General features: G+C 41.1%; 1 protein-coding gene and 1 long non-coding RNA gene across 2 annotated transcripts in view; one reads left to right on the forward strand and one right to left on the reverse strand.

Moving 5' to 3' along the window:
• Nucleotides 1–15,977, forward strand: part of ENPEP (glutamyl aminopeptidase) — a 34,922-nt gene extending 18,945 nt beyond the window's left edge. Inside the window, exons 8-20 of the mRNA XM_018926782.3 lie at nt 3,615–3,680; nt 5,076–5,141; nt 6,352–6,503; nt 7,728–7,807; nt 9,420–9,547; nt 9,666–9,721; nt 10,548–10,698; nt 11,457–11,530; nt 11,631–11,732; nt 11,844–12,014; nt 13,814–13,954; nt 14,760–14,838; nt 15,084–15,977. Of these exons, the coding sequence (XP_018782327.3) occupies nt 3,615–3,680; nt 5,076–5,141; nt 6,352–6,503; nt 7,728–7,807; nt 9,420–9,547; nt 9,666–9,721; nt 10,548–10,698; nt 11,457–11,530; nt 11,631–11,732; nt 11,844–12,014; nt 13,814–13,954; nt 14,760–14,838; nt 15,084–15,233 (1,416 nt within the window). The 3' untranslated portion in view covers nt 15,234–15,977. The remainder of the gene's footprint in view (nt 1–3,614; nt 3,681–5,075; nt 5,142–6,351; nt 6,504–7,727; nt 7,808–9,419; nt 9,548–9,665; nt 9,722–10,547; nt 10,699–11,456; nt 11,531–11,630; nt 11,733–11,843; nt 12,015–13,813; nt 13,955–14,759; nt 14,839–15,083) is intronic.
• Nucleotides 1–27,407, reverse strand: part of LOC127059568 (uncharacterized) — a 36,243-nt gene that overhangs the window by 3,296 nt on the left and 5,540 nt on the right. The window lies entirely within an intron of this gene.

Here is a 27,407-nt window from a genome sequence, read left to right on the forward strand (position 1 = left end):
GTTTTGAGGAAGCAAGGCAGGGAACCAAGCAGTGAAAACAGGAAAGTGACTTTTTTATCTCAAGTTGCTCACAGTATCCCAGCCACCCAAAAAACCTTCACAAAGATGGGCTACACCAGCCTCTACTGGCATTGGCTTAGACTGGGAGATAAGTTAGCTCCACATTTCACTGAAAGTTGTGGAGCTCAAGAGTGCATTGGAGTAAAATAGTCCAGTAGCCCAGGAGGTGGTAGCAGACACTCCATTAAGCACTTGATAAGATTTTTGCTCATCCCATCCCAGAGTGTGGCAGTGAGGACCTGTGCCTATAAAGACTCCCTAAGGAGCTAGCTGGAAGGATACCTTGGGTCTGTCTGAGCAGAAAGACAACGGAATGCTGGAGTCATCCAACCACTGCTGTGACCAGGGCACACAGAGGCCTTCGGTAGCCAATGGCCTCTGGTAGTACTTGCTGTGTGGGATGGCAGCCTGGAGATCAGTGCTTCTGGGAAAGTTCTGTGAGGTCCAGAGCATGAGGGACACCGGCAGCCATGCTGAGGATCATCACTTTAAAGACCCAGCCTAGGGGGCTGAAGCCAGCTTCTCTCTCTCCATATCAGATGTAGCCAAAGCTACTTTGTCTGTAGACAAGCCTTAGACTTGGAACAAAGCAGGCCCCCCCCTGAATCTAACCAGGGGTGTCTCTTGACTCAAGGGCCCCAACAACACTGTTCCCTCCAGTTGTTTTCTGCAGTGCAACATGAGACAAGCCCAAAGAAACATAGGAGGAAACACTCCTGTCACTCTTCTCCTCAACCAGCCATCTCTCATGCTGCTTCTGAACCCAATACAAGATATTTTTATTGGCAGCTTCTTATATGACTCTGTCAGTGTTCCCTATCTGATGCCATAACACACTTCCATTGAACACACAAAATCCAGCATTATTAAATACTGCTTGTTGCTTTCCCTCCAAGCTCCCATTATCAGCTAAACATACAGTATATATTGCACTGACTTTAGCTTCAACTGTGCTACAGTATGTAACTATAGATACTACTTTTATTAGCTAGACTTGATCCATCCATTCCCATCAGTTTTCTATTTTCAACTGTTAAATTCTCTATCCAACAATACAACCAGTATTTATTGCATAATAAATGCCTCACAGTCAAACAATAAACCATGTAAAAACCTGCATTGTGTAACAGTTTTAAAATCAAACTAACAAAAGACACAAAATATACAGAGCTAAATCAAATACTCTGGGTCAAAATCTGTTTTAGTGGTGAGCTAAGTAAGAAACATACTTTTGCAGGATCAGTAAAAACAATGAAGAAAAAAAATCCTAGCTTTTACTCATCTCTCTGTGCCTAGATAATTATGACATGAACTCATTTTTTTTAAGCAAAAACACTTGAGGACTTGTGCATTGTTTGGGAACAGTTTGCTTGGGATATAATTTGGCTTGGGTTATAATTTGGCTTGAAAGAGAAAGTCTTTGCGTAGATTTAGCTCAAATTACTGTTGGTATTTATATATAAATGCGAGGCAAAATTAGCTTGTTTCTTTTTGGCTTTATTTTGGCTTCTCTTTGGTATTTTTCTTTTTAAAACCATCTTCTCATGATAATATTCATCGCTAAACAAATAAAGCATAATTTGGAATGCTCTCTGTTATCTTACCAGAACAACCAGAGAGCTTATCCAATCCTAAAACCCTAATGAATTGCCTAAGGGTCTATGGAATCATTGCAGTGTATTCTGTACAAGATCCTCTAACTGCTGTGGGATGGATAGGGCATTATATGCCTAGGAAAGCTCTAGTAGAGTAGAGCTGGTGAGTAAACAATTAATGCACATAATTATTTTAATCTGCTTTTAAAAAATATTTGCATCTCATCTCTTTCCCAGTTTAATCCTCTCTCTTGTTTTGAAAGGTTTTATTAAAGTATCAGTGATTTTTTTGTCTTAAATAAGTTCTGTTAGAAATTTGCTCTTGGACCCCCATATTTTTGGAACTTCCCAGCTACAGAAGTTTAGGATTAATCTTCCACATTTCTGCCACAAACAAATCTTGACACATACTTGACAATCACTATGAAATTATGTGAGTGTTATAAAACACTCCCCCCTATACCCCCATCAGAGAATATCAGCTATTCAAATTAAGGTCACTTTTCTGAGCCTCCCCAAATAGTTCTAAGAAAGGGTAGTTGTTAAAATACTGGTGTTCCTATAATCGGTGATTTTTGTTAGGATGAGTTTTTCTCAAACACACTCCATCATGGACTGCAGAGGAATGACAAGAGAGGGGAAGAGACTGAAAAATAATAGTAGAAGGTGCAAGTGACTAACTATACATTACATTTTAAAGCAAAAGAAGTCTCCACTGTTACCAAATCATGTATAAGTATGTTTGTACTTTGGCTTTTAATATAAATAGGAGGGAATGGTTTCTGAATGGTGATGTCAGATGAGAAGTGGCTGAGAGACAAAGCTGAGGAACTGAAGTTCCCCAGTGCATACTCGTGGCCTTATGATCACCACTGATCATTAAGCAGCTTTAGGATTACTACTAATGGATATCTGTTCTAAATGTAACTGAATTGGTTTTGAGCATATTCCATGGCAAACACATCAGATTTCTGTAACAGAAAACAGTCATCTGCTGACCACCTCGATTCTCCAACAACAGCCTGGAAAGCAGTTTGAGGCATATCTGTTCAAACAGTCCCTCTGCCATGACTCATCTAGTCATTATTCTCAGACATATAAATAGAGGAAACAGGATTTACTGAGAATTCAGATAATATTCTTGTTTTCATGGGACAACTGGATTTTTAAACTAACCATAGCATTAGGCTCTCAACTGCCCCTTGATTTAGCTCAGAAAATGAAAACATGCTAATCCTAAAATTGTATTTTGCATCTTAGATGGAGTTTGCACTCCTTTTTTTTTTCTTAATTATTTTGTGTACACTCTGTTCTTTGTTCCACATGGTTCTTCCACTTCTCTCTCCTGTTTTCTTTTTTTTCTTTCTTCTTTCATGGTCCTGATTGTTTGGGTTATTTTCTTTGACGCCCCAGTTAGTAACTCCTCTGATTCCAGTTCTAGCCTGCTTCCGAGCCCAGAGCTCTTACACTAGTCCTCAGCAAATCTCATTCCTTATCTTCAGATGGCATTACCAACCCATAAAGTCCCAGACTTGCAGCATTTTTAGAGTTCCCTTCCTGTTGTGTGTTCATTTGAAGTCACTGCCTCTCTCAGGCTGTTCTCCTGACAGGGGTAGTCCCCAGCTGCCCTCACCCCTGTCCTGTTCAACATGAAACAGGAAGCTCTGCTCACACAAACTGGTGAGTGGCAGGACAGTAAGCTGCAGCACCAGGGCTCTGGAGCTGAACATAGGAACAAGTGTCTGATCACAACTAAAGACTCATTCTCACATCCAGATTTCAGCTCCACCAGGTAGGCATGCTATCCCACAAAGGAAGTAGGAAAACCACTTCCTTAATCTGATGGATGATTTATTTTTTTGCCTTATAAAATACTCATTCACATGTTGCCTTTTAGATGAATGAAAATCATGCTAGAGCAGTGTGGATTGACCTTCTCCCCTTTCCCTTTGTCCTCAGGGTGCATCAATCCTCAGAATGATTGAAGACTGGATTACACCAGATCTCTTCCAGAAAGGCTGTCAGGTAAAGGTGGCACCAAAACCTGCCAGGCATACATCCCATCTTCATGTGACAGTAGCAAAGCCATTATTCAAAAAGTGAATATCAGAGATCCTGGTACTGGTAGCAAAAGTACTTAGTGGATTTCAATACTGAGTGGACGACATGGAGGGGAAGAAGTTCCATGCTCCCACAGAAACAGGAATGTGAACTGCATAAAGATTTGATAGCCAGACAGTGTGGACCTAAATTCCTGACAGCTTTTAGTGGAAAAACCTCCTCTACCCCACTGTTATCCTGGTGTCAGCTGGGATCCCCTCATTCTGCTGCAAAGTGTGTCTGTGGCTTCCTATGGCCACAATCCTCCAACCAAGGCTCTTAGAGGCCACTCTTAGAGGCACCAGCTCATCCGTGCCCTGATGCAGGGACACCCAGCCCTAAAAAGTGAAGATAATAGGGAGAAGAAAATAGATACATTGCACAGTTCATAGTCCTTTCTTGTGGAGGAAAAACGTGGCGCCACAAAATGACAAAATGGGAGAAAGGAGCCATCCCAAAAGAAGAAAGCTTGTCTGTCCTTTATTCTGAACAGACATTGGTAACAAGTGTTACAGTGCAGGCTTACCACATTTGTTCTTCATTTCCTCTCTCATGAAGAGCACATTTATGGGCTGCTACACGATTGTTGTATTTTCCTGTACTCCCCCTTTCACCTATTCAATCAGAACAGTTATCCAAGATGGGAAAATACAGCTGCCTTTTCTCCAAGAGCCTAACCCTTCCCTTCTGCTCAGAGACTTCCGGAGCGCTAAGGTAGGCAGCTGTGGCCAACAGTGAAACAAACAGCACCATCTACTGACTGAACACCACCGGGAGCAGGTGACAGGGCAGGAAAACACCCACCAAGCAGCCGGGAAGACACAGGATGGGAATAAAGTTTAGGCATTGGAAACTCTTTGCTGAGCACCATTACTCAGTGTAACAATTGTTTTGATCAAAACATAGAGGTGACTAAACTTTCCTACTTCCTCTCTGAGTCCACAGATAATGAAATCTCATTAAATATCTTTCTCCTGCTAAACAGCCTCTTACATTAGTCAGAAATTTGCAGCAGGGTATAGTGGTGTCCATTTAAACAAAACTCAAACAAATCTTCAAATACAAATTTATTTCTTACTAACAAGTCACTCTGGAAAATGCTGACTTTTGGTGTTATGGGGTGCATTGGACAGCAAAGGAATTTTGTCAGCTGAATACTGATCCATTTAATCTCCCACTCACAGTACTAGCACCCATGTGTGGATACTCTGTGCAACTGAGGGGTACTCTCTGTATCCTGGACAACTGAATATGTGTATTGTTTCCATAGGCAAACAAGAAACACTGGTAGTATTTTCACGGTCTTCCATCTCTCTCTAGGCATATTTGAAGAAACACCATTTCCAGAATGCCAAGACACAACAATTTTGGGAAGCTCTGGAAGAGGTGTGTTTTGCATTCACCCAAACCCTTGCTAATAAATGTTTCATATCTCACCCACTGATTTCAGTTTCTCAAACTTTTAATATTCTGTAGCTCTTCTGTTAATGAGAGATCACAAGCCAGGCAGCCTCCCAGTATATTCCAGTATATTTCTCACTGTGGAAATGGAATAAGAACCAATAAAGGAGGCCTTGCTAACAAACACACTGCTACTGAAACATCCCCCCTGCAACTCAAACTCATGTTTTCATGTGTGTTAACCCCTCTCATCCACCATTATGCACCCCACACTGTCTCTTTTCTCTCTCCAGATTCAGGTGTTTGAAAGCTCTCAGTAGTATTAATTCCCAAGTAATTTTGCTTCTCTAGCTTCTGAGTTCCAGTTGGGTCATCATCTGTGCCACCATTTTCTGATCTTTCATGTTCCTTGAGGCTGAACTATTTTTTTCCATCTATCTCATTACCCATCATTACACTGGCATCCTGCCAGGTTCTTCCCTGATATTATTTCCTTTTCTTCCAACCCTGTGAACCTGCACACAGATTAAATTGTGGTTTTGCTTTTTAGTTCCAGTCTTCTCCTTGGTATCAGACTTCTTCCTACTCAGCAGCTCTAGTGCTTTGCATCTTTACATCATCTACCTCATCAGGAGAAGGAAACACTAGAAGTGACCCTAGCTCACTTCTCTCACAGGTGGCATCCTTGGGAGGTAGTGACAGCTTTCTTCAGCTGCAGTTCCTAGGATGGATGTTCAAGTTCACAGAATGAAACAAATTTTACATTGGTGCAGCTGCTGGTGGTTAATACTGGCTCTTCCTTCACACTCAAAACAGGACACACTGCAAGGAGGCTTCTGCCTTTAAAAATCCCACTGTATCCTTTCTGTCCTGTTCAGTTTTTCTGTCAGAAAAAAATTGAGAGATCTTTGAGCATGCAAGGGGCCTCAAAGGTTCCTCAGTATTTCTTGTCCATGTTACTGGCTAGTCTCCTGCCTGCACATTTCTCATTTCTTCTGTGGGTGTTCAAGTTTCCAAATAATTTCTTTCTTCAATGACAGGCACCATAAAAGGATTTAATGGAGGATTTTTTTGTCCTGAACATGCTCTTTCCTCTGCCCCTCTCTGCTTTTTTTTTACTTAATACCAGAGAGACTTTCTTTCCTCTTAGGACTGAATTTCCGTTTTCACTGCAACCTTCTTCCATCATTCCCAGGCAAGTAATCAACCTGTGAAGGAAGTCATGGACACATGGACTAGGCAGATGGGCTACCCATTTTTGGAGATGGGAGATAATTCAGTATTCACACAGAAACGTTTTCTTTTGGATCCCAGTGCAAATGCTTCTCATCCTCCTTCTGATCTTGGGTAAGTTCCTACTGCAAATGTTGATTCAAACCAGGTAGAAACTAAGTAAAATGTACCTCATTAAATGCATTTACAAAACTAAGTTAGAAAAACCAAACCAAAACAAAAAACCCAAAAAAATAAAATCCCCCAAAAACCCAAAAACAACAACAAAAAAACCACCCACAAACAAACAAACAAACAAAACCCCAAAAACCTATATGGATTTTCTCTTGGGAAACACAATACCTGTCTAAATTCCATCATAGGAAACTCTATAAAAGAATAAGTAAAACAAGTATAAAAAAATTATACACAAGAAATGTATAAATCTGGTAAGATATTTTGATTAGGAGATACAAAACAATATATCTTTCTTCCTGGAGGTAGGAGGAGATACCATAACCTTATTTTTTTTTTTTTCTGGAAGTTAGTGATCATTTACTTAACCCAGGGTTATAAAGATGACATATATTTCCCATAGCATTTGTCACCAAGGAGAAATCTTCCTGGGATGAAGTATAATATATTAATATGGAACAGCAGCTGACTGCTCAAAAGGGCTTGATAATTTTAGCAGCCCTGTGCAGGTGGCTGACGTTACACTCACAGCATGCTCTGCTGTCCCACATCCCTAGTTGCCTGGGCACAGTCTTGGTCAGGCTGTGCTGTGGCTCCATTCCTGCCCAAATTTTTCATCTTTGTCCTGGGCATGCCCTGGAGTGAGGAATCTGCACGTACCCAATAAAGATATACAAGGAGCCGAGGAGCAAGAGGTAAGGGTGCATTTGCCCCCCAGTGCTTTTTAAGGAAGGAATTAGGATTGTCTTGGAGAAGAAAAATAGGCTGGAAAAGGCAATAAACCCTATTAACTGTATCACAGTGGTTGCTTAAACTCGTTCAATTTTTCTTCTGTAAAAAAACTTCTGTAATACTTAACCATTTATTTCAAGTCAGCATTGCAAAGATTAACTAGTGTCGGCACAAAGCCCTAGACACATCAACATCAACCTTGACACCAGTTATTGGCATAAAATCATCTTTTACTAAATCAATTGCTTTGTATCCTGCTAGAATATTGCCTGGCATTATTTAGTAAATATATATGTTCATAAGAACAAGTCAGCTTCAAAAAACAAGATGTAAACATTAAAATAGACAAACAAACAAAGACATATTGGAGGGGTTTTTTTAGTATTTGGCTTCAAATGTAATTTGACTTTCTTTCCCATTAAATAATTTCAGTTACAAATGGAATATACCAGTCAAATTTAAGCTTGGTGATTCATCAGAATATATTTTCTACAATGCATCAGATTCTACAGGTAAATGTCTTCTTTTTTAAGGATAATAAATGGATGAAACTTTTCCATACAATTTACAAAAAATAGAGCACAGAATGAACTTTCATACTTTGTAGTTTTCAGGTCCAGGAGCTAGCACACAGCTTGGTTGTACTGCAGTTACTAGTAATTTCAGTGATAAGATTACTATTTCCCCTGTACAAACATGATGTCAATTTAGACTCAGTTTCAATATAGTGCTGAAACTTAAATACAGTCCTATTCAAGGAAACATCTATGCATACTCTTAATTATAATGCACTAAAATTAATTTGGCTTAGATATAGCCATTATCCAGTCCAAGAAAAAAGAAGTGGGAGGCTGATGAATGCTTGTGTGACATGGTAAACTGGCAACTTGAGTTCAATTAAATAAAAAAGAACTACAAATGATTAATCACTTTTTCTTATGCTGATTTCCAAACTGAGAAAATTCCTACATGGTTCTTTTTAATTATTGTTCTATTATGCAGTCAAATCTGAATTTCTTCTACTACACCTCCAGTGGACAAAATTGTGGGGAAAAATTACTGACTTTTTTCAGATTTTAAATTACATCCCACTGAATTTCAAAAATTTTACAATTGTCTCTTCTTTTCTTGTACTTGTTTGTTACTTTTTTTAAATGCAATTTGTCTTTTGTTCTGGGGTGTTTTTTTTAACTTGGTTGCTTTTAGTATCCATGCAAAAGCAAACAAAAATATCTTATGTCATGACACAAGTCAGAAGTTAATACAAAGAAATTTTCTTACTCTGATTTCCACATGATCTGAGGGCTGCAAGGGGCTATTAACTTCACAAATCAGGCAAAGTCTTGATCAGGTGCTTACTTCTACATTCATGAAATTTCTGTCTTGCAGGGCAAATAGCAACTGCAGGGAAAAATCTCTTTAGAAATATTTTGTATGTAACATCTAAACAGAAACGTGCTTTTAACTACAGCCACCCTCAAAACAGATTCAAGACCGTGGTTTTCAGTATGAAATAGAAAAATTTTCATAAATAGCATCACCAACTGGACCAGGCTAAGCTTCTGAGAAAGAAACATTTTCAAGCATTCATTTTAAATGGGAAAATCCTTAAATATGAGTGATTGCATGAAGTCTCAGCCTATTTTGTAAATCTTTTATCAACAGCTACAAAAATAGAATCAAAGAAGAACACAGGAAAGAAAAGATAAACAAACTGAAAAATGAAACAAATGTAGGATAAAATATGAGAACTTCAATAGTGCACATAAAGATGAAAAATGTTTTAAAGTATATATTTGCAAGAACTGCTTCTTTGCAATTTTTTATTTCTTACTATGACAATCTCACCATCTTCACCCTACTCACAATGACTCCTTTTCAAATGTAACAAACTAGCTACCCCAAGTAATTACTGCAATTCATATCTGTAAGACAAGTGCTGGCATTCGTCAAAATCTGTAATAACGCATCTTTACTCACAGCCATTTAGAAATAAATAAAGAAATAAATAAAATTAATTATTCTGATATCCATTAAAAGCAAACAATACATTTGGAGTCAAGGAAGCTCCAGTGAGATCTGCATCATATAAGGTGCACAAACTGATGACTGTTTGTTTTGTAGGAATTACAATATCATCTTCTCCTGATACTTTTCTGAATGTTAATCCTGACCACATTGGATTCTTTCGGGTGAATTATAATAGTCAAAACTGGGCCAGCTTAAGCAATCTTCTGCTCCAAAACCACTCAGTGAGTGTTGTAATGTCTAACCTGTCTGGTGGGTCTCTTATAAGAGGTCTCTGGAGGCTGGGGTTTTTCTGCAAATAATCTGTATATTCTTGATCCCTCTTTTCCTCTTTTCATACAGAGGTTTTCATCTGCTGATCGCGCAGGAATTTTGGATGACGCTTTTTCTTTAGCAAGGTAAACTAATTCTCTACAGAGATTTCAACACAAATTTTTCACTTTCTGTTGCCTAATAATTAGGATTCAGGCAACCCAGGTGGTTGAAAGAAATTTTCTGACTTTGGTATGAGCTTTAATTATTTGTTGCTTTATCTTGTCCTCCAAAAGGGCTGCATTTAAGTATGAATTGTCAGCTTGCATTACCATTGCAATCACGAGAAATGCTCCTTTTCAGTACTGTGGCAAGAAAAAAGCAGGCTTCAATTGCACAGGTCTTAGAAAGGGTGTTTTCTCCATATTATTACCAATAATGGAAGCACTCCAGAAGAGGTTAGGTATCCAGAAAAGCAGTGGCGTGCCTACAATGCATACCAAGGCATTGAGTAGCTACCACCTCAGCTAGCAGTTTGTTAAGAAACTTGATTGGAAACTTCTAGATCTTGAACCCAGCCATGCTGGCACAGATAAATTCTAGGCAATCTGTAACAGCCTCTAAGTCTAAGTCTCCTCAGCCTTTCGGGTTGTTGCCAACCAGCAACTCCTTTCTATTTTTGTGATATTAATGTCAGTCAGTTAAAGGCTGCCTACTTCTGGGCACACTGAGCTGCTGCACAATGCTAGCAGTCTTCTCACTGGCACAACTCCTACAGTTAGGCATTGATCAACAGTGATCCTCGGTTATCTCTTTGGAAAACACCTTCCAAGTTACATTCCAGACAACTTTTTCCCTCACAAACTTTACTATTTCAGGCCTTCTAAAGTAAATAGTAAAACTAATATCTTTGGAGAAGCAAGATCTTCAAATTCATTAAAATAACAGAAGTTATGTTTTCTCCTTCCACAGACCTGGACTTGTGAATTACTCTGTTCCCCTGGAACTCACAAAATACCTAGGAAAGGAAACAGATTATTTACCTTGGAATAGAGCTATATCAGCTGTAACTTATCTTGCAAACATGCTCGAAGATGATAAAACTCTCTATCCCCTGTTTCAGGTGATGAAGCAAAATAAAAGCCAACCCAGCTTGAGACCACTGAATCTGATAATTCATAATCTCTCACAGGAATAATTCTGAAGTTCAAGTGATTTTCAGTGTTGCTGAACTATTAACATTTACTTTTCATTACTGTTCTCTCTAAAAAAGCCTCTAAACACTGCTTCATAGTGGTATCTGAATTACTTGGATTCTGCGTTCAGGACCATGCACTTGGAGAAAAGACATTATGCCTAATTATTCTTATAATCTGTCACCATAAGGCATGTTACAGGTATTTATTACTCAAGGCTGTCCTGCATTCAATAAAGAAGTATGTACAGGGCAGCAAAATCTCAAACACCTGTCCTCAGCACAAAAGATGGCTACATCTCTATGTGGCAGTAAGTAGGTTTGTTAGTTGACTTAAAATACTGAACATGATTTAATGGGCACTAAAGTAGGATGTCCTGAACTATCATCTCTGGGAAGCAGTTGTGGTAGTGTGTCCTTGCTGTACCCCAGCCTTCATCTGGGAACACAGACAAGGTTGGAGAAAAGCAAATTGGCTTTGTCCTATCTGCACATCAGTATTGCAAGCATTCAGACTTGGCATGCTGTGGGGATCTGGAAAAATTGTGTATGTGCCTGTTCATGTTACTTTTCATTCAAGAGACGTTAGTTCTCAAAAAAAAATAAAGGAAAACAAACTATGAAATTAAATATATGATTATTTAAAGAAATCTACACATGTAACTGACACTCTTTTTCTACTTCAGGAATATTTTCGCAATCTGGTAAAACCAACTGTGGATAAACTGGGCTGGGAGGATTCTGGAGACCATTTGCAGAGGTGGGCCAATCTTAATTTTTCCTTCTCATGTTATTGATCCACTCAAACAATAGTTAGCAGTAGGAAAATATCTCTCTCACTCTCTCTCTCTCTTTCCAAGGCTTCTTCGTGCATCTGTTTTAGACTTTGCCTGCACTATGAATGACCCAGAATCTTTGAGCAATGCTTCTCAGCTCTTCGATAGGTGGTTACAAGGAGAAACGTAAGTACTCACATCTTTTGTGCTTTGTGAAGAACACAGCATGTGATTGGGTACCACTGATCTCAGGTAGGAAAGGGGGAAGAATATTTAAGTACCATTTCTTTATTTTAGTATTCCTGCAAATCTCCGACTCATAGTATATTGCTACGGGATGCAGAACTCAGGCAATGAGACATCATGGAATTACATGTTCAACAAATACCAAGAAACTTCATTAGCCCAAGAAAAAGAAAAGCTGCTATATGGCCTGGCATCAGTGAGGAACATCACCCTTTTGGACAGGTGATTTAAACACACACAGATTTCTCTTTCCCTACAGAAGCAACTGGTTGCTGTTTGCTCTTTCCCCTCTTTCTCTCTTCTGTGCTGTCATTTTGGTCAGATTACTGCATGAGGAATGCAATACATTTTCAAGACCAGTTATCTAAAATGCCCCTCTGAGATTTTAGTATGGCAGGAAAAAAGCCTTGTTCTTTTAGTGGAAAGACATTGAAGACATGGTAGTTGCTGCATACAATCAACAACCTTCAGCTCTTCCAACAGTGTGTTCCCCCTGTGCAGTTTTAGTTGCTTAATAGTTAACTATAGGGAGTAAATTAGTCCTCCATTTCCTCTTTAATCAGTGAAGAGAGGCCAGACCTACAAAGCACTGCTTATCCCAGACCAGGAAAGGGGCTTAAAATCAATGGAAAGAATTGCTTTTGGGTATTGTCAGTCACCCTCCATTACCTCCAGTTTGTTTAGCTTAGATGTCTTCTTTCTAACTAGCTAAAATTAGGCAAACAGCCTTGAGCAATTCTTATTAACAGTCCTATGAAGGCATCCACATGAACTTGCAATGCTCCCTGAGGTGCTGTGCAGAAGTGCTCAAGCTAGAACCAAAAAAGTTGAATTCAGGCTGCTATGGCAATGATGAGGAGTCTGGATACACCCCCAGAGTGGTCCAGCCGACTGTCCGACTTGGCAAATATCTCACCAGGCTGTTGTCCTGCATAGGCACACTGGCTAGTTTAGGCTTATCTGATAACTTTGCATGTTGTCATATCATGTAGCACTCATGCAAGCAAACATCTACACCAGGGCCATTCACCACTCTATCAGAGCCCTACCTAAATACCAAAACATGGAGCAGCCTCTGCTTGAAAGAGTTCCAAGTTTAAAGGAGGTAAAATAAAGAAGTTTAGGAGATTTAAAAAGATTCAGAAAGAGTAAATATAAGATTTAGAGTAATTGAAATTAATGGTAGGAAGCAGCTGCATTCCTAAATTCTTGTGACTGCAACAGCCATAATCTAAAGCCATTAAATAGCTAATGGCTGACATGATTAGGACATTAATTAATTAGCTAGATCAGACTATATTTGCAGAAAATAAAAAGTCCCTCCTAAAGCAGGAAAAGCTTGTCTCTCAATTTACTATTAAAATAACAAACAAGGAGGGAAGAGCAAACAGATTGAACAAAATTGTCCTAATTGTCCTTTACATATAGGGAAAAAGAAGACAATCCTTAATATCAACACACAACAGCTTGAAAGGGTGTTCTTCTGCAGCTGCTGCTGTGAATCCATGACCATGCTACTCATCTCCCTGCAAACATGTGTGCTTCACCCTGTCAGTCAAAACCATCTGTGCCATAACTGGAAGTATAGCTGCAGCACTTGCAGGCATGCTCTGCCCAAATGAATTTTAATTTTGTATGGAAAAAGTTTCTAAACAAACAGAACAGATGTCAATGTCAAGCAAGCCACCTGTGCATGTATTCATGGTCCCTGTAAGATCTTTAGAGACTGGACTACTACTTTTTTGGTACTTGGCTTAACAGGCTGAACTACTAACTAATCCAATCTTGTTTTCTCTACTGCATTAAAATATAGGAATAATAATGGGGTTTGGCCATAAATAGAGACAAACTCTACCTACTTTGCTAAAGAGATTCCTAACTAAGATTTATTTCAATGCGATAAACTCTTGACACAAGTTACATTTTACATCTGTGTACTTTACCTTTAAAATACTGTAGGGAAAAAAATAATATTCCTGTTTGGAAATGGTTCTCATAAATTCCTATGGCATTTCCCTTAGATATCTGAAATATATTTACAACACCAGCCTCATCAAAAGCCAAGATGTATTCACGGTCCTGAGATACATCTCATATAACACCTATGGGAAAACAATGGCCTGGGACTGGATACGACTGAACTGGCAGTACTTAGTTGACAGGTACTCTAATGAACTCATGGGAAACTACATCCACCTGTAAATCTTGTTACATGCCATGTTTGTCTGTATTTTCATTGTACAGTTATAATCACTGACCTTTGCAAAACGAAAACTGAAAGCTTATTCAACACAATTATATCCATTTACTGTGGAAAAATTATTTTGCTTCTAACTTGAAAACCATTCTTTCCCTAAATGATCACTACCAGTAAATGGTCATCAAGGAGAGAAAGTTTTACCAAGGCCACAGAAATCTGGTTACTGTGTGGAAATTAGTGAATCAAGTCTCCACTCTTGCGACTGATTTCATTCCAAGAAGACAGAGTATAAAATGGGCTTTTTTTTAAAAAAAAAAAAAGTATTCTAATGGTAACAGCAAGAAGCAGACATACAAATGAGCAGTGGAAATAATCACAAACCTTGTAGATTTTCTCCTCAATATTCGAGTGACTTATCTCTCCTTCTGTCTCCTTTCTGAGTGCTTGGTGAAGGCACAGAAGGAAAGCATACCTGCAAGCCTAGAGCTGTGATCTGGACAGTTTTTGGATTGCTGAGCACAATATTCCTAACTTCCAGCCTGAGACAAGCAGTAACTACTTAAAAAAATTATTCCACCATAAGAGATCACTCCATTAGTAAACATATTTTAGAACAGCTCAGATATTATGTAGGAGTGCTATTTTTCAACTATTTAAAAAAATGCTGAAATTTGAGTGTACCTGCTTTATTGTAACACAATTAGAAGTTTAAGCTTCAGATAATTCTGGTTTGCATCAAACATTATTTATTAATTTTTTTTTCCTAGATTCACTATAAATGACAGATATCTTGGTCGAATAGTAACTATTGCCCAAAACTTCAACACTGAGCTCCAGCTTTGGCAGGTATGATGACATCAATTCTCTTGAATTTAAGTCAATATATTTAACTATCTTCTGGACAGGAAACTTATTTTTTGTCCTCTAAAAGCTTAAAGCAGCAGAAATAAACTGTAAAATTATTCCAGTGCTACTAGCATGAGCTTATAGATCTCTCCCAGTCAGAATTACCCCTGACTGTGTCTTTGTAAAAAGCCACTTGCCCAATAGCAGCATCATTTACTTCACATCAATTCTTTTCTTTTTTCCAGATGGAAAATTTCTTTGAAAAATACCCTAATGCTGGGGCTGGAGAAATGCCCAGGAGTCAGACACTGGAGCAAGTGAAGAGCAACATCGAATGGCTGAAAGAAAATAAGGAGGAAATACAATCGTGGCTGAAAAGCACAGTAAGGCTTTAAAGTCTTACTGTGTGAAAAAGATCAGGCACTCAGATCTTCAAAGATGTTTACCAATGTGGAATTCTCACCTAGGTACCTTAGAGGATTAAGACCTAATATTTTTTTCTACAAACACTCAGGAGACCACTGCCAGAGCAATGCTGGTGTAGTTGCTTAGCAGAATAGCTTCATATGTTAAAAGCTGAATTTGCCTGAACAAACAGGACAAAGATTGAAAGTTATTCAAAGCAGAAATGATGGTAAAACTGGTGTCCTTGCTGATCACTCTGGTCTCACTCCTTATGCACGCTACTCTACAAAGCTACTTCTTGGTTTGCACAGAAGTATGTCTAGTATACTCAGGGATTCCTTTCCAAGTGCACCTCATAGGAGCTTTCTCCTGAAGGAAAGGGAATTAAACAGTAGTTCTGACATTGTCTGAAAATCATCTCCTATATTCATAGCTATAAAAATTCTACATCTGGGATTTAGGTTTGCTTTCTGGAACTACAGAAAGGCCAGTTAAGCTTTCTTCTCAATTGATTTTTGAAGTTTAACTACTAGTACACAAGGGATCAATATTATCCACTTCTTTTTCAATGTTATTAGTTGGGATTCTGTAGCTTAGGGTAAGGGTTGTCTTGGTTACTTTTGTCTTATTTCTAAATCTTTTTTTTTAAAAAAAGATAACTTGTGGCAGCTGATACTGCAAACAAGACGTTTTACTTACTGTTTCTTTTCTTATAGAAAAATAAAATCTAAAAATCTACATGAAATCTCAGTCTCTTTCTAATGAAATTATGAAACTTTATGAGTTACAGAACAGCTGTTACATAGCTCAGCTGTGCTGTACATAATAGCTTCAGTGACTTCTGAGGGGGGAGAAATCTATTAACTCCTCTGAGAAAATACAGAAAAAATGGGAAATGCACCCAGAGGGGTCAGACGAGTCCCACTGCTGCAACTGAGTCTATTGCAGGACTACAGACACCAAAGAAAGAATTCTCAGTCCCAAGTCCCTCTGCCCTTGTGATGCTGGAGAAACCATCAGGGCTACTCTGTCTCTCCCAAGCTGGAGGCTGGGGGGTTTTGGAGTTCCCAGATTTCCATGTGCTGTATCCTGACACTGTACAAGCAGCAAATGTGAGCACCTCCTTGCCTTCTCCCTGGTCTCCTGAGCAGAGACCACAACCGGCTAGAGCCAATCTCTGTCCAGATGTCCTGGGAGCAGGATCACAGAGCACTTCATAGTAGGTAGCCCAGTGAGATTTCATGCAGAGCTGTCAGGAAACTGTGCAGTTGGATCAGAAGATAGAATCACGGAAAAGCACTTTCCTTACCTTCATTCTGCAATGCTATTCAAAGGGAAGAGGAGATAACTGCAAGGTACAGATGTTTTGGTACAGGCTATGTGCTTGCTCTGGGCCTTGGTACAGAGGACTCCAGAACAACTGATATAGTCCCAGAGGGAAACACTTTTCTCCACTTCTGCACTTCACTCAAGGCTGGTACTATTTTGTGCCTCTCTCTAGACACCCAAATAGCTGTGACAAGCCCAGACAAATGTGGTGACAAAGTCAGTTGTCCTTTTGTGCTGGTTTTGGTTGGGATAGAGTTAATTTTCTTCACAGTAGTTGATGTGGGCTATGTTTTTCATTTGTACTGGAAACAGTGTTGATAAAACAGAGATGTTTTCATTACTGCTGAGCAGTGCTTACAGTGTCAGGGCCTTTTCTGCCTCTCACACCACCCCACCAACAAGGAGACTGAATGTGCATGAAGTGGGAGGGGACACAGCTGAGACAGCTGATCCCAACTCACCCACAGGATATTCCATACCATAGTGCATCATGCTCAGCATACAGAGATGGAGGGGAGAACAAGGAAGGGACGGACATTCAGAGTGATGTGTTTGTGCTCCCAAGTAGCCATTATGTGTGATGGAGTATTGCTTTCTTAGAGATAGCTGAACACCTGCCAGCTCACGGGAAGTGGTGAAGGAATTCCTTGCTTTGCTGTACTTGCATCCACAGCTTTTGCTTTAATTAGCTTTTTAATTATTAAACTATCTTCATCTCAACCCATGAGTTTTCTTGTTTTAACATGCTCAATTCTCTCCCCCATCCCACCAAGAAGGAGTGAGCGAGTGGCTGTGTGAGGCTGAGATGCCAGCTGGGGTTAAAACACAAGACCTGTCAAAGGAAAATGTCAGTCATTTGCCTCCTGCAAATAAAACATGGCAGGATATTGACTAACAGTGGTTACAACTTGCTCCACCAGCTGCTCTTCAAGGTAAGGAGGTGGCAAAGGGCCAGGCAATTTCTTCCAGTTTTTCTTGCTGCTCAGATTCACACACAGAGAACAGTGAAAGTGAAGCAGCTGCCCACACCCAAAACTACCAGCAGCAGACAGGGAGCAGATTGTCCTTGGGCAGCTGCCAGCTCAGTAGAACATACAACAACTCACCTTCACTATTTTACGCTTTTGATGAACTGAAGGAGTGGAAGCCAAACAAAAACTCTGTTGGTTTCAAGGTCACAAACAGGTTTGGTAGCATCACATAGCAATGCCATCAGTGCATTGTATCACTGTGACTATCACCAGTACAATCCTCTCTGAAAATATTTCTGTGTAAGGTATGTTTTGATTGAAGGTTTTTAATTTCAGCTGGCCATGATGTGGAACATTGTAAAACCAATATAAAGATATCCAAGCACACAGCTCAGTCATTTTCCCTTTCAGAGGCGTTTTAATGAAATTTTGGCAAAAAACCTGATTTTATTATTCATACATTTCTGCCTCAAGCTGCTGTAGAAAGAGAAGTATGACTATTATGGGAGTGGTACAAGATTAAGAAGTTACTTTAAGATATTTTTATCCCTTGTTACATGTAGCCTTTACTACCACCAAGTGGGACCAAGCTGGCCAACTTTGTCAGTTACAGTAGTAGGCTTTCATCAAGGAAAACATGGGAAGTAATGAAGATTCTCTGTGATGCTGGAAAGCTACAGCAAGAGCAGCCTTCATCCAAGTCACACAGACAACACCACTATTTCAGACGACACATATTGTGCATATTGTGCATCTTCTGCATCACTGTAGTAGAAAGAATAAAAAAGGTCAGAGAGAGAGAATGGAAACATATCACTGAAGCACAGAGAGAAAGAGAAGCCAAGGATAAACCTGAACAACTACTGAGCTCATGGTCCTGGGTGAATGGGGGAGAGGAGATTTAAAATGTGAACCAAGCAATTGCCACCTGTCATTTGATTCTCATTCTGTTCAGGAAGCTGCGACCAATAGTAGCTTTTGTGCCTGAGCCACACTGGATCAGAGAGAGTTTTAACTAGTGCTTGGATACTTTAGATGTTACAGAAAGGTTAGCTGGATTTCTACACTGATCTTAAGTGGGTCAAGGAACACGGAAGAAAGTCCAAAAGTCCCAGAAGGCAGCTGTTTTTATGATAAGGTAAAGGTTCTGTCAATTTTAAATAATGTTTTCTAGATTATGCAGCACTCTTGCTACCTTTAAATGGCTCATGGAGAATGTACTGTATGGCATGTGCCTCTTTCTGACTGTTTGTCCAAGATGGATAACAAATCTGGTACATGCTAAATCTTTCAGTCAGGAACTGGTGCATTTATAAATGGTCTGTGATAAGCTTAAGAATGCCAATTTGAAACTGAATCCAAAGAAATGTGAACTGTTTTAAAAAGAGATAATTTTCCCTCGGTCATTCGATCAGCAAGGAAGGAATTTCTACTGATAAAGCCGAGTGAGGGAGTGCAGAACCAGCTGGCCCCTTAGATCCACACAGCTTTTTGAGACTCTGCTGTTCCTATTGTATCACACCAAAAGCAATTGCAGGCAGTGAGGCAGAGAAACGTCTTGAGTAATCGAAGTGCAGTGTGGTGGAGTTAAAGAGGGGCCACTTACCACTTCTGCAGTGTTGCCTTACACCAGCTCTGAAATCTGTCTCATATCAGCTACAGCTGTGAGTCCTATAAAGCCTGAGCCCATGGGCCCCAAGAGGCTGTAAGCCTGATAGGAGGACGAAAATGCTTTATCTTGATAATTCAGGTAAAGGAACAACTGAAGACATTGTATTACTACACAGAGCAAAAAAAATGAATAGCACCAATGGGAACACTGAGGCGTTCACAACTCCCTGACTCAGCCAGTTTCTAAACCAGCAATTAAGATCACTATGAGTATGCAGACATAAAAAAAAGACCCCCACCTTAAACATATGGTATGTCTGTTGAAATAGAACGTGACTGGGAAGTATCCCTCCAGTCTTCCCACAATAAGCAGTACCATTTCTCGGCATTTTGTGTGATGGCATCTTCCAGCAGCTTTTGGGACTCAAGGTGAGAGGGAAAAAGTTAGCCTGTGCTGGGTCTGAAAGATAGGAACTTATCATGTTGCCAGCAACAACAATACCATACTGCCAGATTAAAGCTTTCTCTTGTGTTATACGTATCCAGTTACAAAAATTAGTTGAATGAGGTTGAATTTGTTTTCCCAAGTGTTTACACAGAATCCAGTATTCCACTAAAAGTCAGTTGTCCTGGAGGCATTTCAACTTCACATCCACACCTATGGCAGCTGAATGTATGCCTATATGTGGAAAACTGGCACAGAAAGATATAGGTATATGACACTAAGGAAATTCTCATATTCTCTAGCTCACAGGGACTACAGTGGTTCATAATGCTGCCCAGATACCTGAATTTTTCCAAAATGCGTTTTGGAAAAAAAAGAAAAAAACTACAGATATATTTATAAAGCATCTGAAATGTGTATGGTTTGGGTAAGTCTGAGAGTTTCTGGCTTCCCAGTGTACATTCCAAAGAGTCATGAGGAAAGAGCAAATTCTGAAAAATATGACCACAATATAGTGTGAAAGAAAATGGCATGACTTCTGCTGCTGCAGAAATGTCTGTTGTGCTTTTAACAACACCTAAAATCTAAAAAATACCATTAGTAAGTAGCACTCACTAGTTTCAGTAATCCATCACTTGCAGAAAGCCCTTCCATATTCTTCACAAACTGATATCCAGAGACTGCTACCAAGCTGACATCTGCATGCTGATGGTTTAATGATGCTGAAACAATACACATGGATGGTCTTAAGAACCAGTTACCCAGGGAAAGGAAGATATCCAGGCATGAGAGAGGACTGAAGTCTACTTCTTCAAAAGGAAGGCTGGACATAGATGCTCATTATTTTAGTAAAAAGCAAAATTTATTGTGAAATAGACGTAGTTATAAGTGTTATATCCACCAGACAATCTTCACCCAGCTTAAACCATCAAGGTTCATTTTCCTTTGGAGATAGATGAGATGGCCAGCTGACTTCTAAATATCCTTCCCAATATTTTCTTTAACTGTTTGCACTGAACAGAGGGACTGGTCACTGATACGATTTCTTCCAAGGAGTGCAAGGCCAGACATGGGTGGTGAGGCTCTGCCATTCCAGAGCTCCCATTCTGTTTTGCCTACTGTCAAATGCATTTGTACACCACAGGTCAGCAAGGAAGCCTCTCCAACCAGGAACTGCAAACCCCTGAGCTACACAGCTCATATCTGTAGCAGCTCTGCAACTCAGGGCTAGTTTTTATGTCTTTCTCAAAGAGGAATCCTGAAACCAAAAAACTGCAGGATGCATTTAGGAGGGTTGCTAACACAGCTATTAGCCAGAGCAAAAGTTGAGGTACCTCATGCCAAAAAAGGCGTTAAGCTGTAGGTCAAGTTCTCATAAGCCAAAGGAGTTACTGTGGCAACCTAAGAGGAAGATTTTCCAGGTGTCTGGTGGGCAGCCAAAAACTGATTGGATTCATTTATTTTAGCAAATAGTCACTTTCAGCAAACTGAAATTATGGCCCACCCAAGTTCCTTAAGCAAATTCAGCTGGAGAAAACACTACGGACCCGAAGTTACATAAACCCTGCTGAAAAGTCATCACCCCCGCTTTTTCTTGGGCTGGAGCACTTGCAAAGAAAGCAAACAGATCAAGGCTCAGTTCTGCCTCCTCCAAAGAAATGCACATGAAGTCTTCCACACAACTCTACTGGGCCTGGCCTTTCAAATTTTCCCATGGTACTTAAATAATAGTCAGAATCAAAAGTAATTAGTAACTGCCTAGTTTGCTGCTTCACATGAGCACCTGAGAACACAGGCATTTTTATTAGTATTTTATTGCAGAGTATTTTTATCATTACTTTAAATAAAGATTGATACCTTCAACAGAGGCCGCTGATAAGCTCACATCTGTATCAGTAGGCCCCAAGTAATTAAAATTTAGAGGAGCACCATTCCGTAGCACAGTGGTGTAATAGCCTGAAAGGGCAGGCATGGGGTTTAAAATTCTCCCCGTCAGAAACAATAATTCATGAAGTCCAGCTCCCACACAAGATCTCCAACCACTGCATGTAAGAGGCATTCCTCTCCTCCAATGCTCTTGCAAATGCAGCCCTTATTTTACCCTACCACCTCAAGGACTTCAAACCAAAATGCTCAGTCCTGTGCAAGGGAAAATTTCTATGTCAGATGAGACAAGACTTCAGGTTTCCACTTCTTCAGCAGAAAACAAAGCTTCAAGCTGCATAAAAACATGCTCCTTCTCCTTAGTTCAGGAGAAAAATAAACAAAAATGTGCTCCTCCATTAAACACCCAAAATAACATGACTGTTGGCTTCACAGACAGCTTGTTCAGTTCCCTGGCCCAACTGCAACAGAGGAAAGACAAGCTCCAGGCATGAAAGACAGCCAGTGCAAACCAGGAGGTGAACCAGAGCAAACTACCCCCCCAGGTATCACCATAGCCACAAAACAGAAGCACACAATTGAGCAATTTGAGAAGGGCTGATGCAAGCTGGGGCTGGTTTTAATGAACATTGAGTCAGTTACAAAAAAAGAACAGCCAGCAGCAGAGCCAACACATAATTAACATTGAAACGTCACAACCAAGGGCAAGGTCAGCCATGGCTAAAATCAGACCACAGGAGGGGCAAATCAGGTGCAACACCAAAGGGCACATCTTAGCTGGCACTAGCATGGCCCAGCCAGAAAGTCAGGGCTAGGCCAAAGGATGGTATTCATGCAAGCAAGGTGCTCCACTAACCCACCAATATGGCACTTTCAGTGCTGCACGCCGGACAGACCCCGCCTCATGTCCCCTACTCATGGCTGCAGATGAACAGCTAGGAGAAAACTGGGCAGAACAAGAAAGGTTTGGACATCTTTGCATTTTGAATGAATGGAGAACAAACCTGCTCATTCCACTGTAATGGATGGGTGGGCTTACTCAGGAAAAAGACTTTTTGGGGTGCCTGCCGGGCCACCGAGGTGAACAAGGAAAGTGTACAGGACAGGGAAACAGAGAGGCAGTTGAGTTACTTAAGCAAACTGACACCCACGTCCTAGTGACAAACACACACAGCTTGTGTTTTGTTTATTTAAGCACTCTTGGCTTAGGGGCTAACAGTTCTGCAGAAAATATTTAAGAGCTCTTTGCAAAATATTGAAGGTATTTTTATTCTTTAGTCAGGACTCCTTGCATAGGAGATTAATGCAATATGTCTAAGACAAATCAGATAGGGAAGATTAGGGGCAGGGGAAAAAAGCAACCATCAGAAAACATATTAGTGAAGTACCATTAAGTTTTTACTATGGGAAATATACTATCCCAAAAAACATATGTTAAAGCAAAACATAAATTTCTGACTATAATTTTAGGAGTTATTGCTCAAATATTTCTTAAAATGCAATACAAAAAATTTGATCGATTTGCTGTGTTCACTAGAAAAACAATGAGAATCGGTGGTCTGGGAAATACGGTTTGTTCTTGCATTGGATTAGCTAGAGTGATTTTATGGTTAGACAAATCTGTAGCAATGGAAATAAATAGGATAATCATGAAGATGCATCATGGTGATTAACTTCTTTTCCTCTTGTTAAAGAAAGAAAAATACTAGTTTATGGTAGAAAGAGGACGTGCAGTGAATTTTTCCCTATTTTTATTTTTCACAGTGTATTAAGAGCAGCCTCTAGTGGCAATAGATAGCCATTACATTTAATTATACTGGCTTTGACACAGCGTGCAGAAACACAAATACCTCCTTAACTATTTATAATACATCTTCAAAGAATAAACAAAACAGCCCCAACCTGGTCTTAGAGACCAGTCACTAGGCACACAAACGACTTAACCTAGAATAAACGGTAATCATAAAGGGTAAAATTTATGGGTATTAAAAAAAAAAATAACAACCAACCCATATAAATAAGCTTATATGTCACTTTTTAAATTTTATTTAATTCTATGTCACATTTTAATCATAACAGTGACTGGGTTGAAAGGGACCTAAAGATCATCCAGTTCAACCCCCTTGCTGCAGGCAGAGACCTTCCACTAGACCAGGTTGCTCAAAGGTCTTTGAACACTGCAAGGATGGGGCACTCACAGCTTCTCTGAGCAGCCTGTGCCAGTGCCTCATCACCCTTGCAATAAATAATTTCTTCGTAAAATCCAATTTAAACCTACCCTTCCTTCTGCTTAAAGCCATCCCCACCTTGTCCTATCCCTACATGCCCTTGTATAACGTTTCTCTCCACCTCTCTTCTAGGCTCCCCCAAGAGTCTCCCTACTGGAAAGCTGCTGTAAGGTCTCTCCCCAGAGCCTTCTGTTCTCCAGGCTGAGTAACCCCAACTCTTTCAATCAGTCTTTACAGGAGAGGCACTCCCGTCCTCTGACTTCTTTGTTACCCTACACCAGTTTTGGTCCTACAGGTCCACACCCTTCTTATTCAGGGGGCCCAGAGCTGACCACAGTGTTCCTAGTGGGGTCTCCTGAGAGCAGAGTAGAAGGGGAGAATCCCCTCCCTCACCCTGCTGGCCACACTGCTTTGGCTGCAGAACACAGTTTGGCTTTCTGGGCAAACACACATTCTTTGGTCATGTTTAGCTTCTCATCCACCAACATCCCCAAGTCCCTCTCCTCAGGGCCACTCAATCCATTCTCTGTTAGCCTTTGTGCTTGGGATTGCCATCACCCAGGTGCAGGACCTTGGCACTTGTCCTTGCTGAGCTTCATGACGTTCACCCAAGACCACCTCTCAAGCCTTTCAAGGTCCCCCTGCATGGCATCCCTTCCCTCCAGTGTGTTGAGCACACCACACAGCTTAGTGTTATTGGCAAACTGCCTGAGAGTGCACTCAATCCGCTGTCCATGTTGCTGATGAAGACATTAAACAGTGCTGGTCCCAATACCAACCTCTGAGGAATGCCACTCCTCATTAGAAATTAGTGAAAATGCAAGATATGTTTCAAAAAGCAGTGGGCACTGCCATGATGAATCAAAAGGGCAAACACTCAGAACACAAGACAGTCACAATGAGCTTGCATACACATTTGTATACACAAAGCGTGCTGGATTCTGGCATGATGGCTATTTTACCTCAAGCAGTTTGCAACTAAAAAAAAGCTTGTTAGCAAAACCATGCTTATAGGCATGTGTAATTTGCAACAATCATAAATGCCCATAAACTCCCTAACATCATTCTGAGCTAGGTATTTTTCAGTTTTTTTTCACTGATGGCAACTGAGACATTAAGAAGATATTTCATCTTCAAACTTGTCTTTCTTTTTGGACGTACACAACAAACATGCACACACACTTGTGCTTTGAGGGACTGTGAAAACAAGCACCTGTGATTGTGTGGGGTGCCCATGCTCAGCAAAATGCTGAGGGGTCATGGCAGGACCCAAATAAGCTCTGGCTGCATGAGGTGTGGCTGGAAATGGCAAAGCCAGGCAGCGTCCCCTCACAGTTCTGCCAGTAGCCCACAACAATGCCCTTAGCATTTCCAAAACAGGCTTATGTTTGTTTTTTTAATCCATTGCTTTGGGGAGTCACATGTTCTTTTATTCCTCACTGAAAAGAAGTTAGGAAATATTTGTTTAAGAAGCCTGAACACCTGTCTTTAAGTCATTTCTTCATTTACAGAAGCAGGACTCATCTACCACTGCCTGTGGCAGCTGCTCTCCTGCAGACATGGCTCTGCCCAGAACTCTGGAGAATTGCTAGAGTCAGGTAAGCTTTGCTTATAGAGAAAGAACGCAGGTTCATAGTCATGATAGCTTCTGTAGCCTCAGCAATTCAGCAACACTTCTGCAGCATTACAAACGGAGGCTGGAGAGCCAGAGAGAGTTCAGGAATGCTGTCCCAGGCAGGACAGCAGCAAGGCATCAGGCGCCTGTCCTCTCAGCACCACAGGACAACACCTGGCACAAGCAGTGCAGCCCCTCTCCCTCAGCCAGCCAGGCAGGCTGGAAGGAGAAGCTGCCAGAGGGATGAGCTCCTTCTCATGGCTACCTTCCCATGGACTATAGAGAACAAAACCTTGCACCCAGTGGTGAGACAGTGCTCACCCTGGCAGGCACGAGGTTTGAACATCAGGTCCCGGTATTCAGGCATGTCTGCTGCCTCCCCTCACACCTACCTCCCGCAGTGCCGTGGCCTTGCTCTTACACAGTCTGAGGGGGCTGAGGCCTCTTCCAGTCTCTAACTGAGCTGCTGGTTCACTGTTTTGAAGTATAAAGTCTCTTCTGAGAGTGCAGGAGAGGCCCTGTCAGTGGGCCACAGCTGAGTGGGGTTCTGTGGCCTGGCAAACTTCCTGGCAGCTGCACCCCTCCAGCACCTGGAGTGGCTCTGGCTTCATCACCCATTCCTGGCTCTCCTAAGGTCATCATCGTGAGGGAGACAGATCTCCCTTAGGAGTCCAGGAGCCTGCCAAGAGTTTGTGTCTCCACCATAGCAGGCAAGGCCACGGCAGGAGAAGGAAAGGCCCTGCCAGCTATGACCTGCAGCACACATTGCCCTGCACCAGGCTGGGCAGCACCAAACCTCGGGCGGGTCGAGCCCCCACACTGCCGGTCCTCCGTGGAGGGCAGGGGTGGGTGGCCAGCTGCTCTCCTAGCCGCTCATCGGACGCTAATCCAATCACCCCGCTAATGAAATCAGGCTGTGACGCTAATGAAATCACCCTGCAGCAGCCAGCAGGGTGATTTCACAGCGCTGCTGCTCTCTCTCTCTCTGGTGCCGTGCTGGTGGGCACCCTCTGCCCAGAGCCTGCAGGGCTGCCCCGGCAGCGGGCTCCAGGCCTCTGCTACAGCGGGGCCCGTCCTGGCAGCAGGCCGAAGGGAGCAGCGACCCGGATGGCTCCGCACAAGACACCAGTTTCTGGTTTTACTTCCCTGCGAGCGTGGGTTTGCTCGGGGAAGCTGCTGTCCACGTGTGCTGGGAGGGGACACGGCTGCGGAGAGCCCTTCTGAGGTGCCACACGCCTCCACAGACTGTGTGGCACAGATGCTCAGGAAGGTATCACAGCCGACTTCGGGGTGATGCTGCTAATGAATGTCTCCCACAAATTAGCAGAGAAGCATCCCAGCACCCAAACCAGCACCCTGGCCTTGGCCTCTCTGGGATTTATTCCCAAACATTTCCTGAGTATTTATCAAAGCAAGAAAGGGCAACCTTTTCTTTATGAAATACTTTATTTCTGATACTATCATGCCAACTGGCTAGAAGGGGATAAAAAGAATGCTAATGCTCTTTCCTTGAAATATCTTTTTTTTTTTTCCTCAGGAGACTTTTGAAGATGCCACCAAATATGCCACATTAATGATTCTTTTTTATAATAAAAGCTGCTAGATGCAGGGCAACAAACTGAAGCATCCAGATCATGTTTGAAGCAAGGTCTACCTTAAACTTGATGTTTGTTTGGGTTTTTTTCAAGCAACTTGGAGCTGAAAAAAATGAAGGAGATGGTGATAACAATATTATTTGTATGAAACTTATTCATAGCAAAGGCTTTAGCATTCAGCAAGCTAGTGTGCTCCTCAAAAGGTCTGCTAGTTAATTGGTGTGTTGTTTAAGGGAAGATTTTAATGGCGTAGGAGGCATAAGCCTTTGTAAATAATATTATCTTAAATGCACAAGGCCTTATCATGGACTCCTTGCTCAGGCAAGTCTCCTCTTGGGATCATCTGGAGTTTTGTATAAGAAGCACAGAATCAAGTCTGTAATGACCGAGCTGCTTAATCGAGTGGTACAGAGAAACACGTTCCTTCAGTTTTCAGGCACATCTGCTAGACATCAGTACTGCCATGATCTCACTAGAGGGAGCAAT

Source organism: Serinus canaria, chromosome 4 (assembly GCF_022539315.1).
Source record: "Serinus canaria isolate serCan28SL12 chromosome 4, serCan2020, whole genome shotgun sequence".
Lineage (NCBI taxonomy): Eukaryota > Metazoa > Chordata > Aves > Passeriformes > Fringillidae > Serinus > Serinus canaria.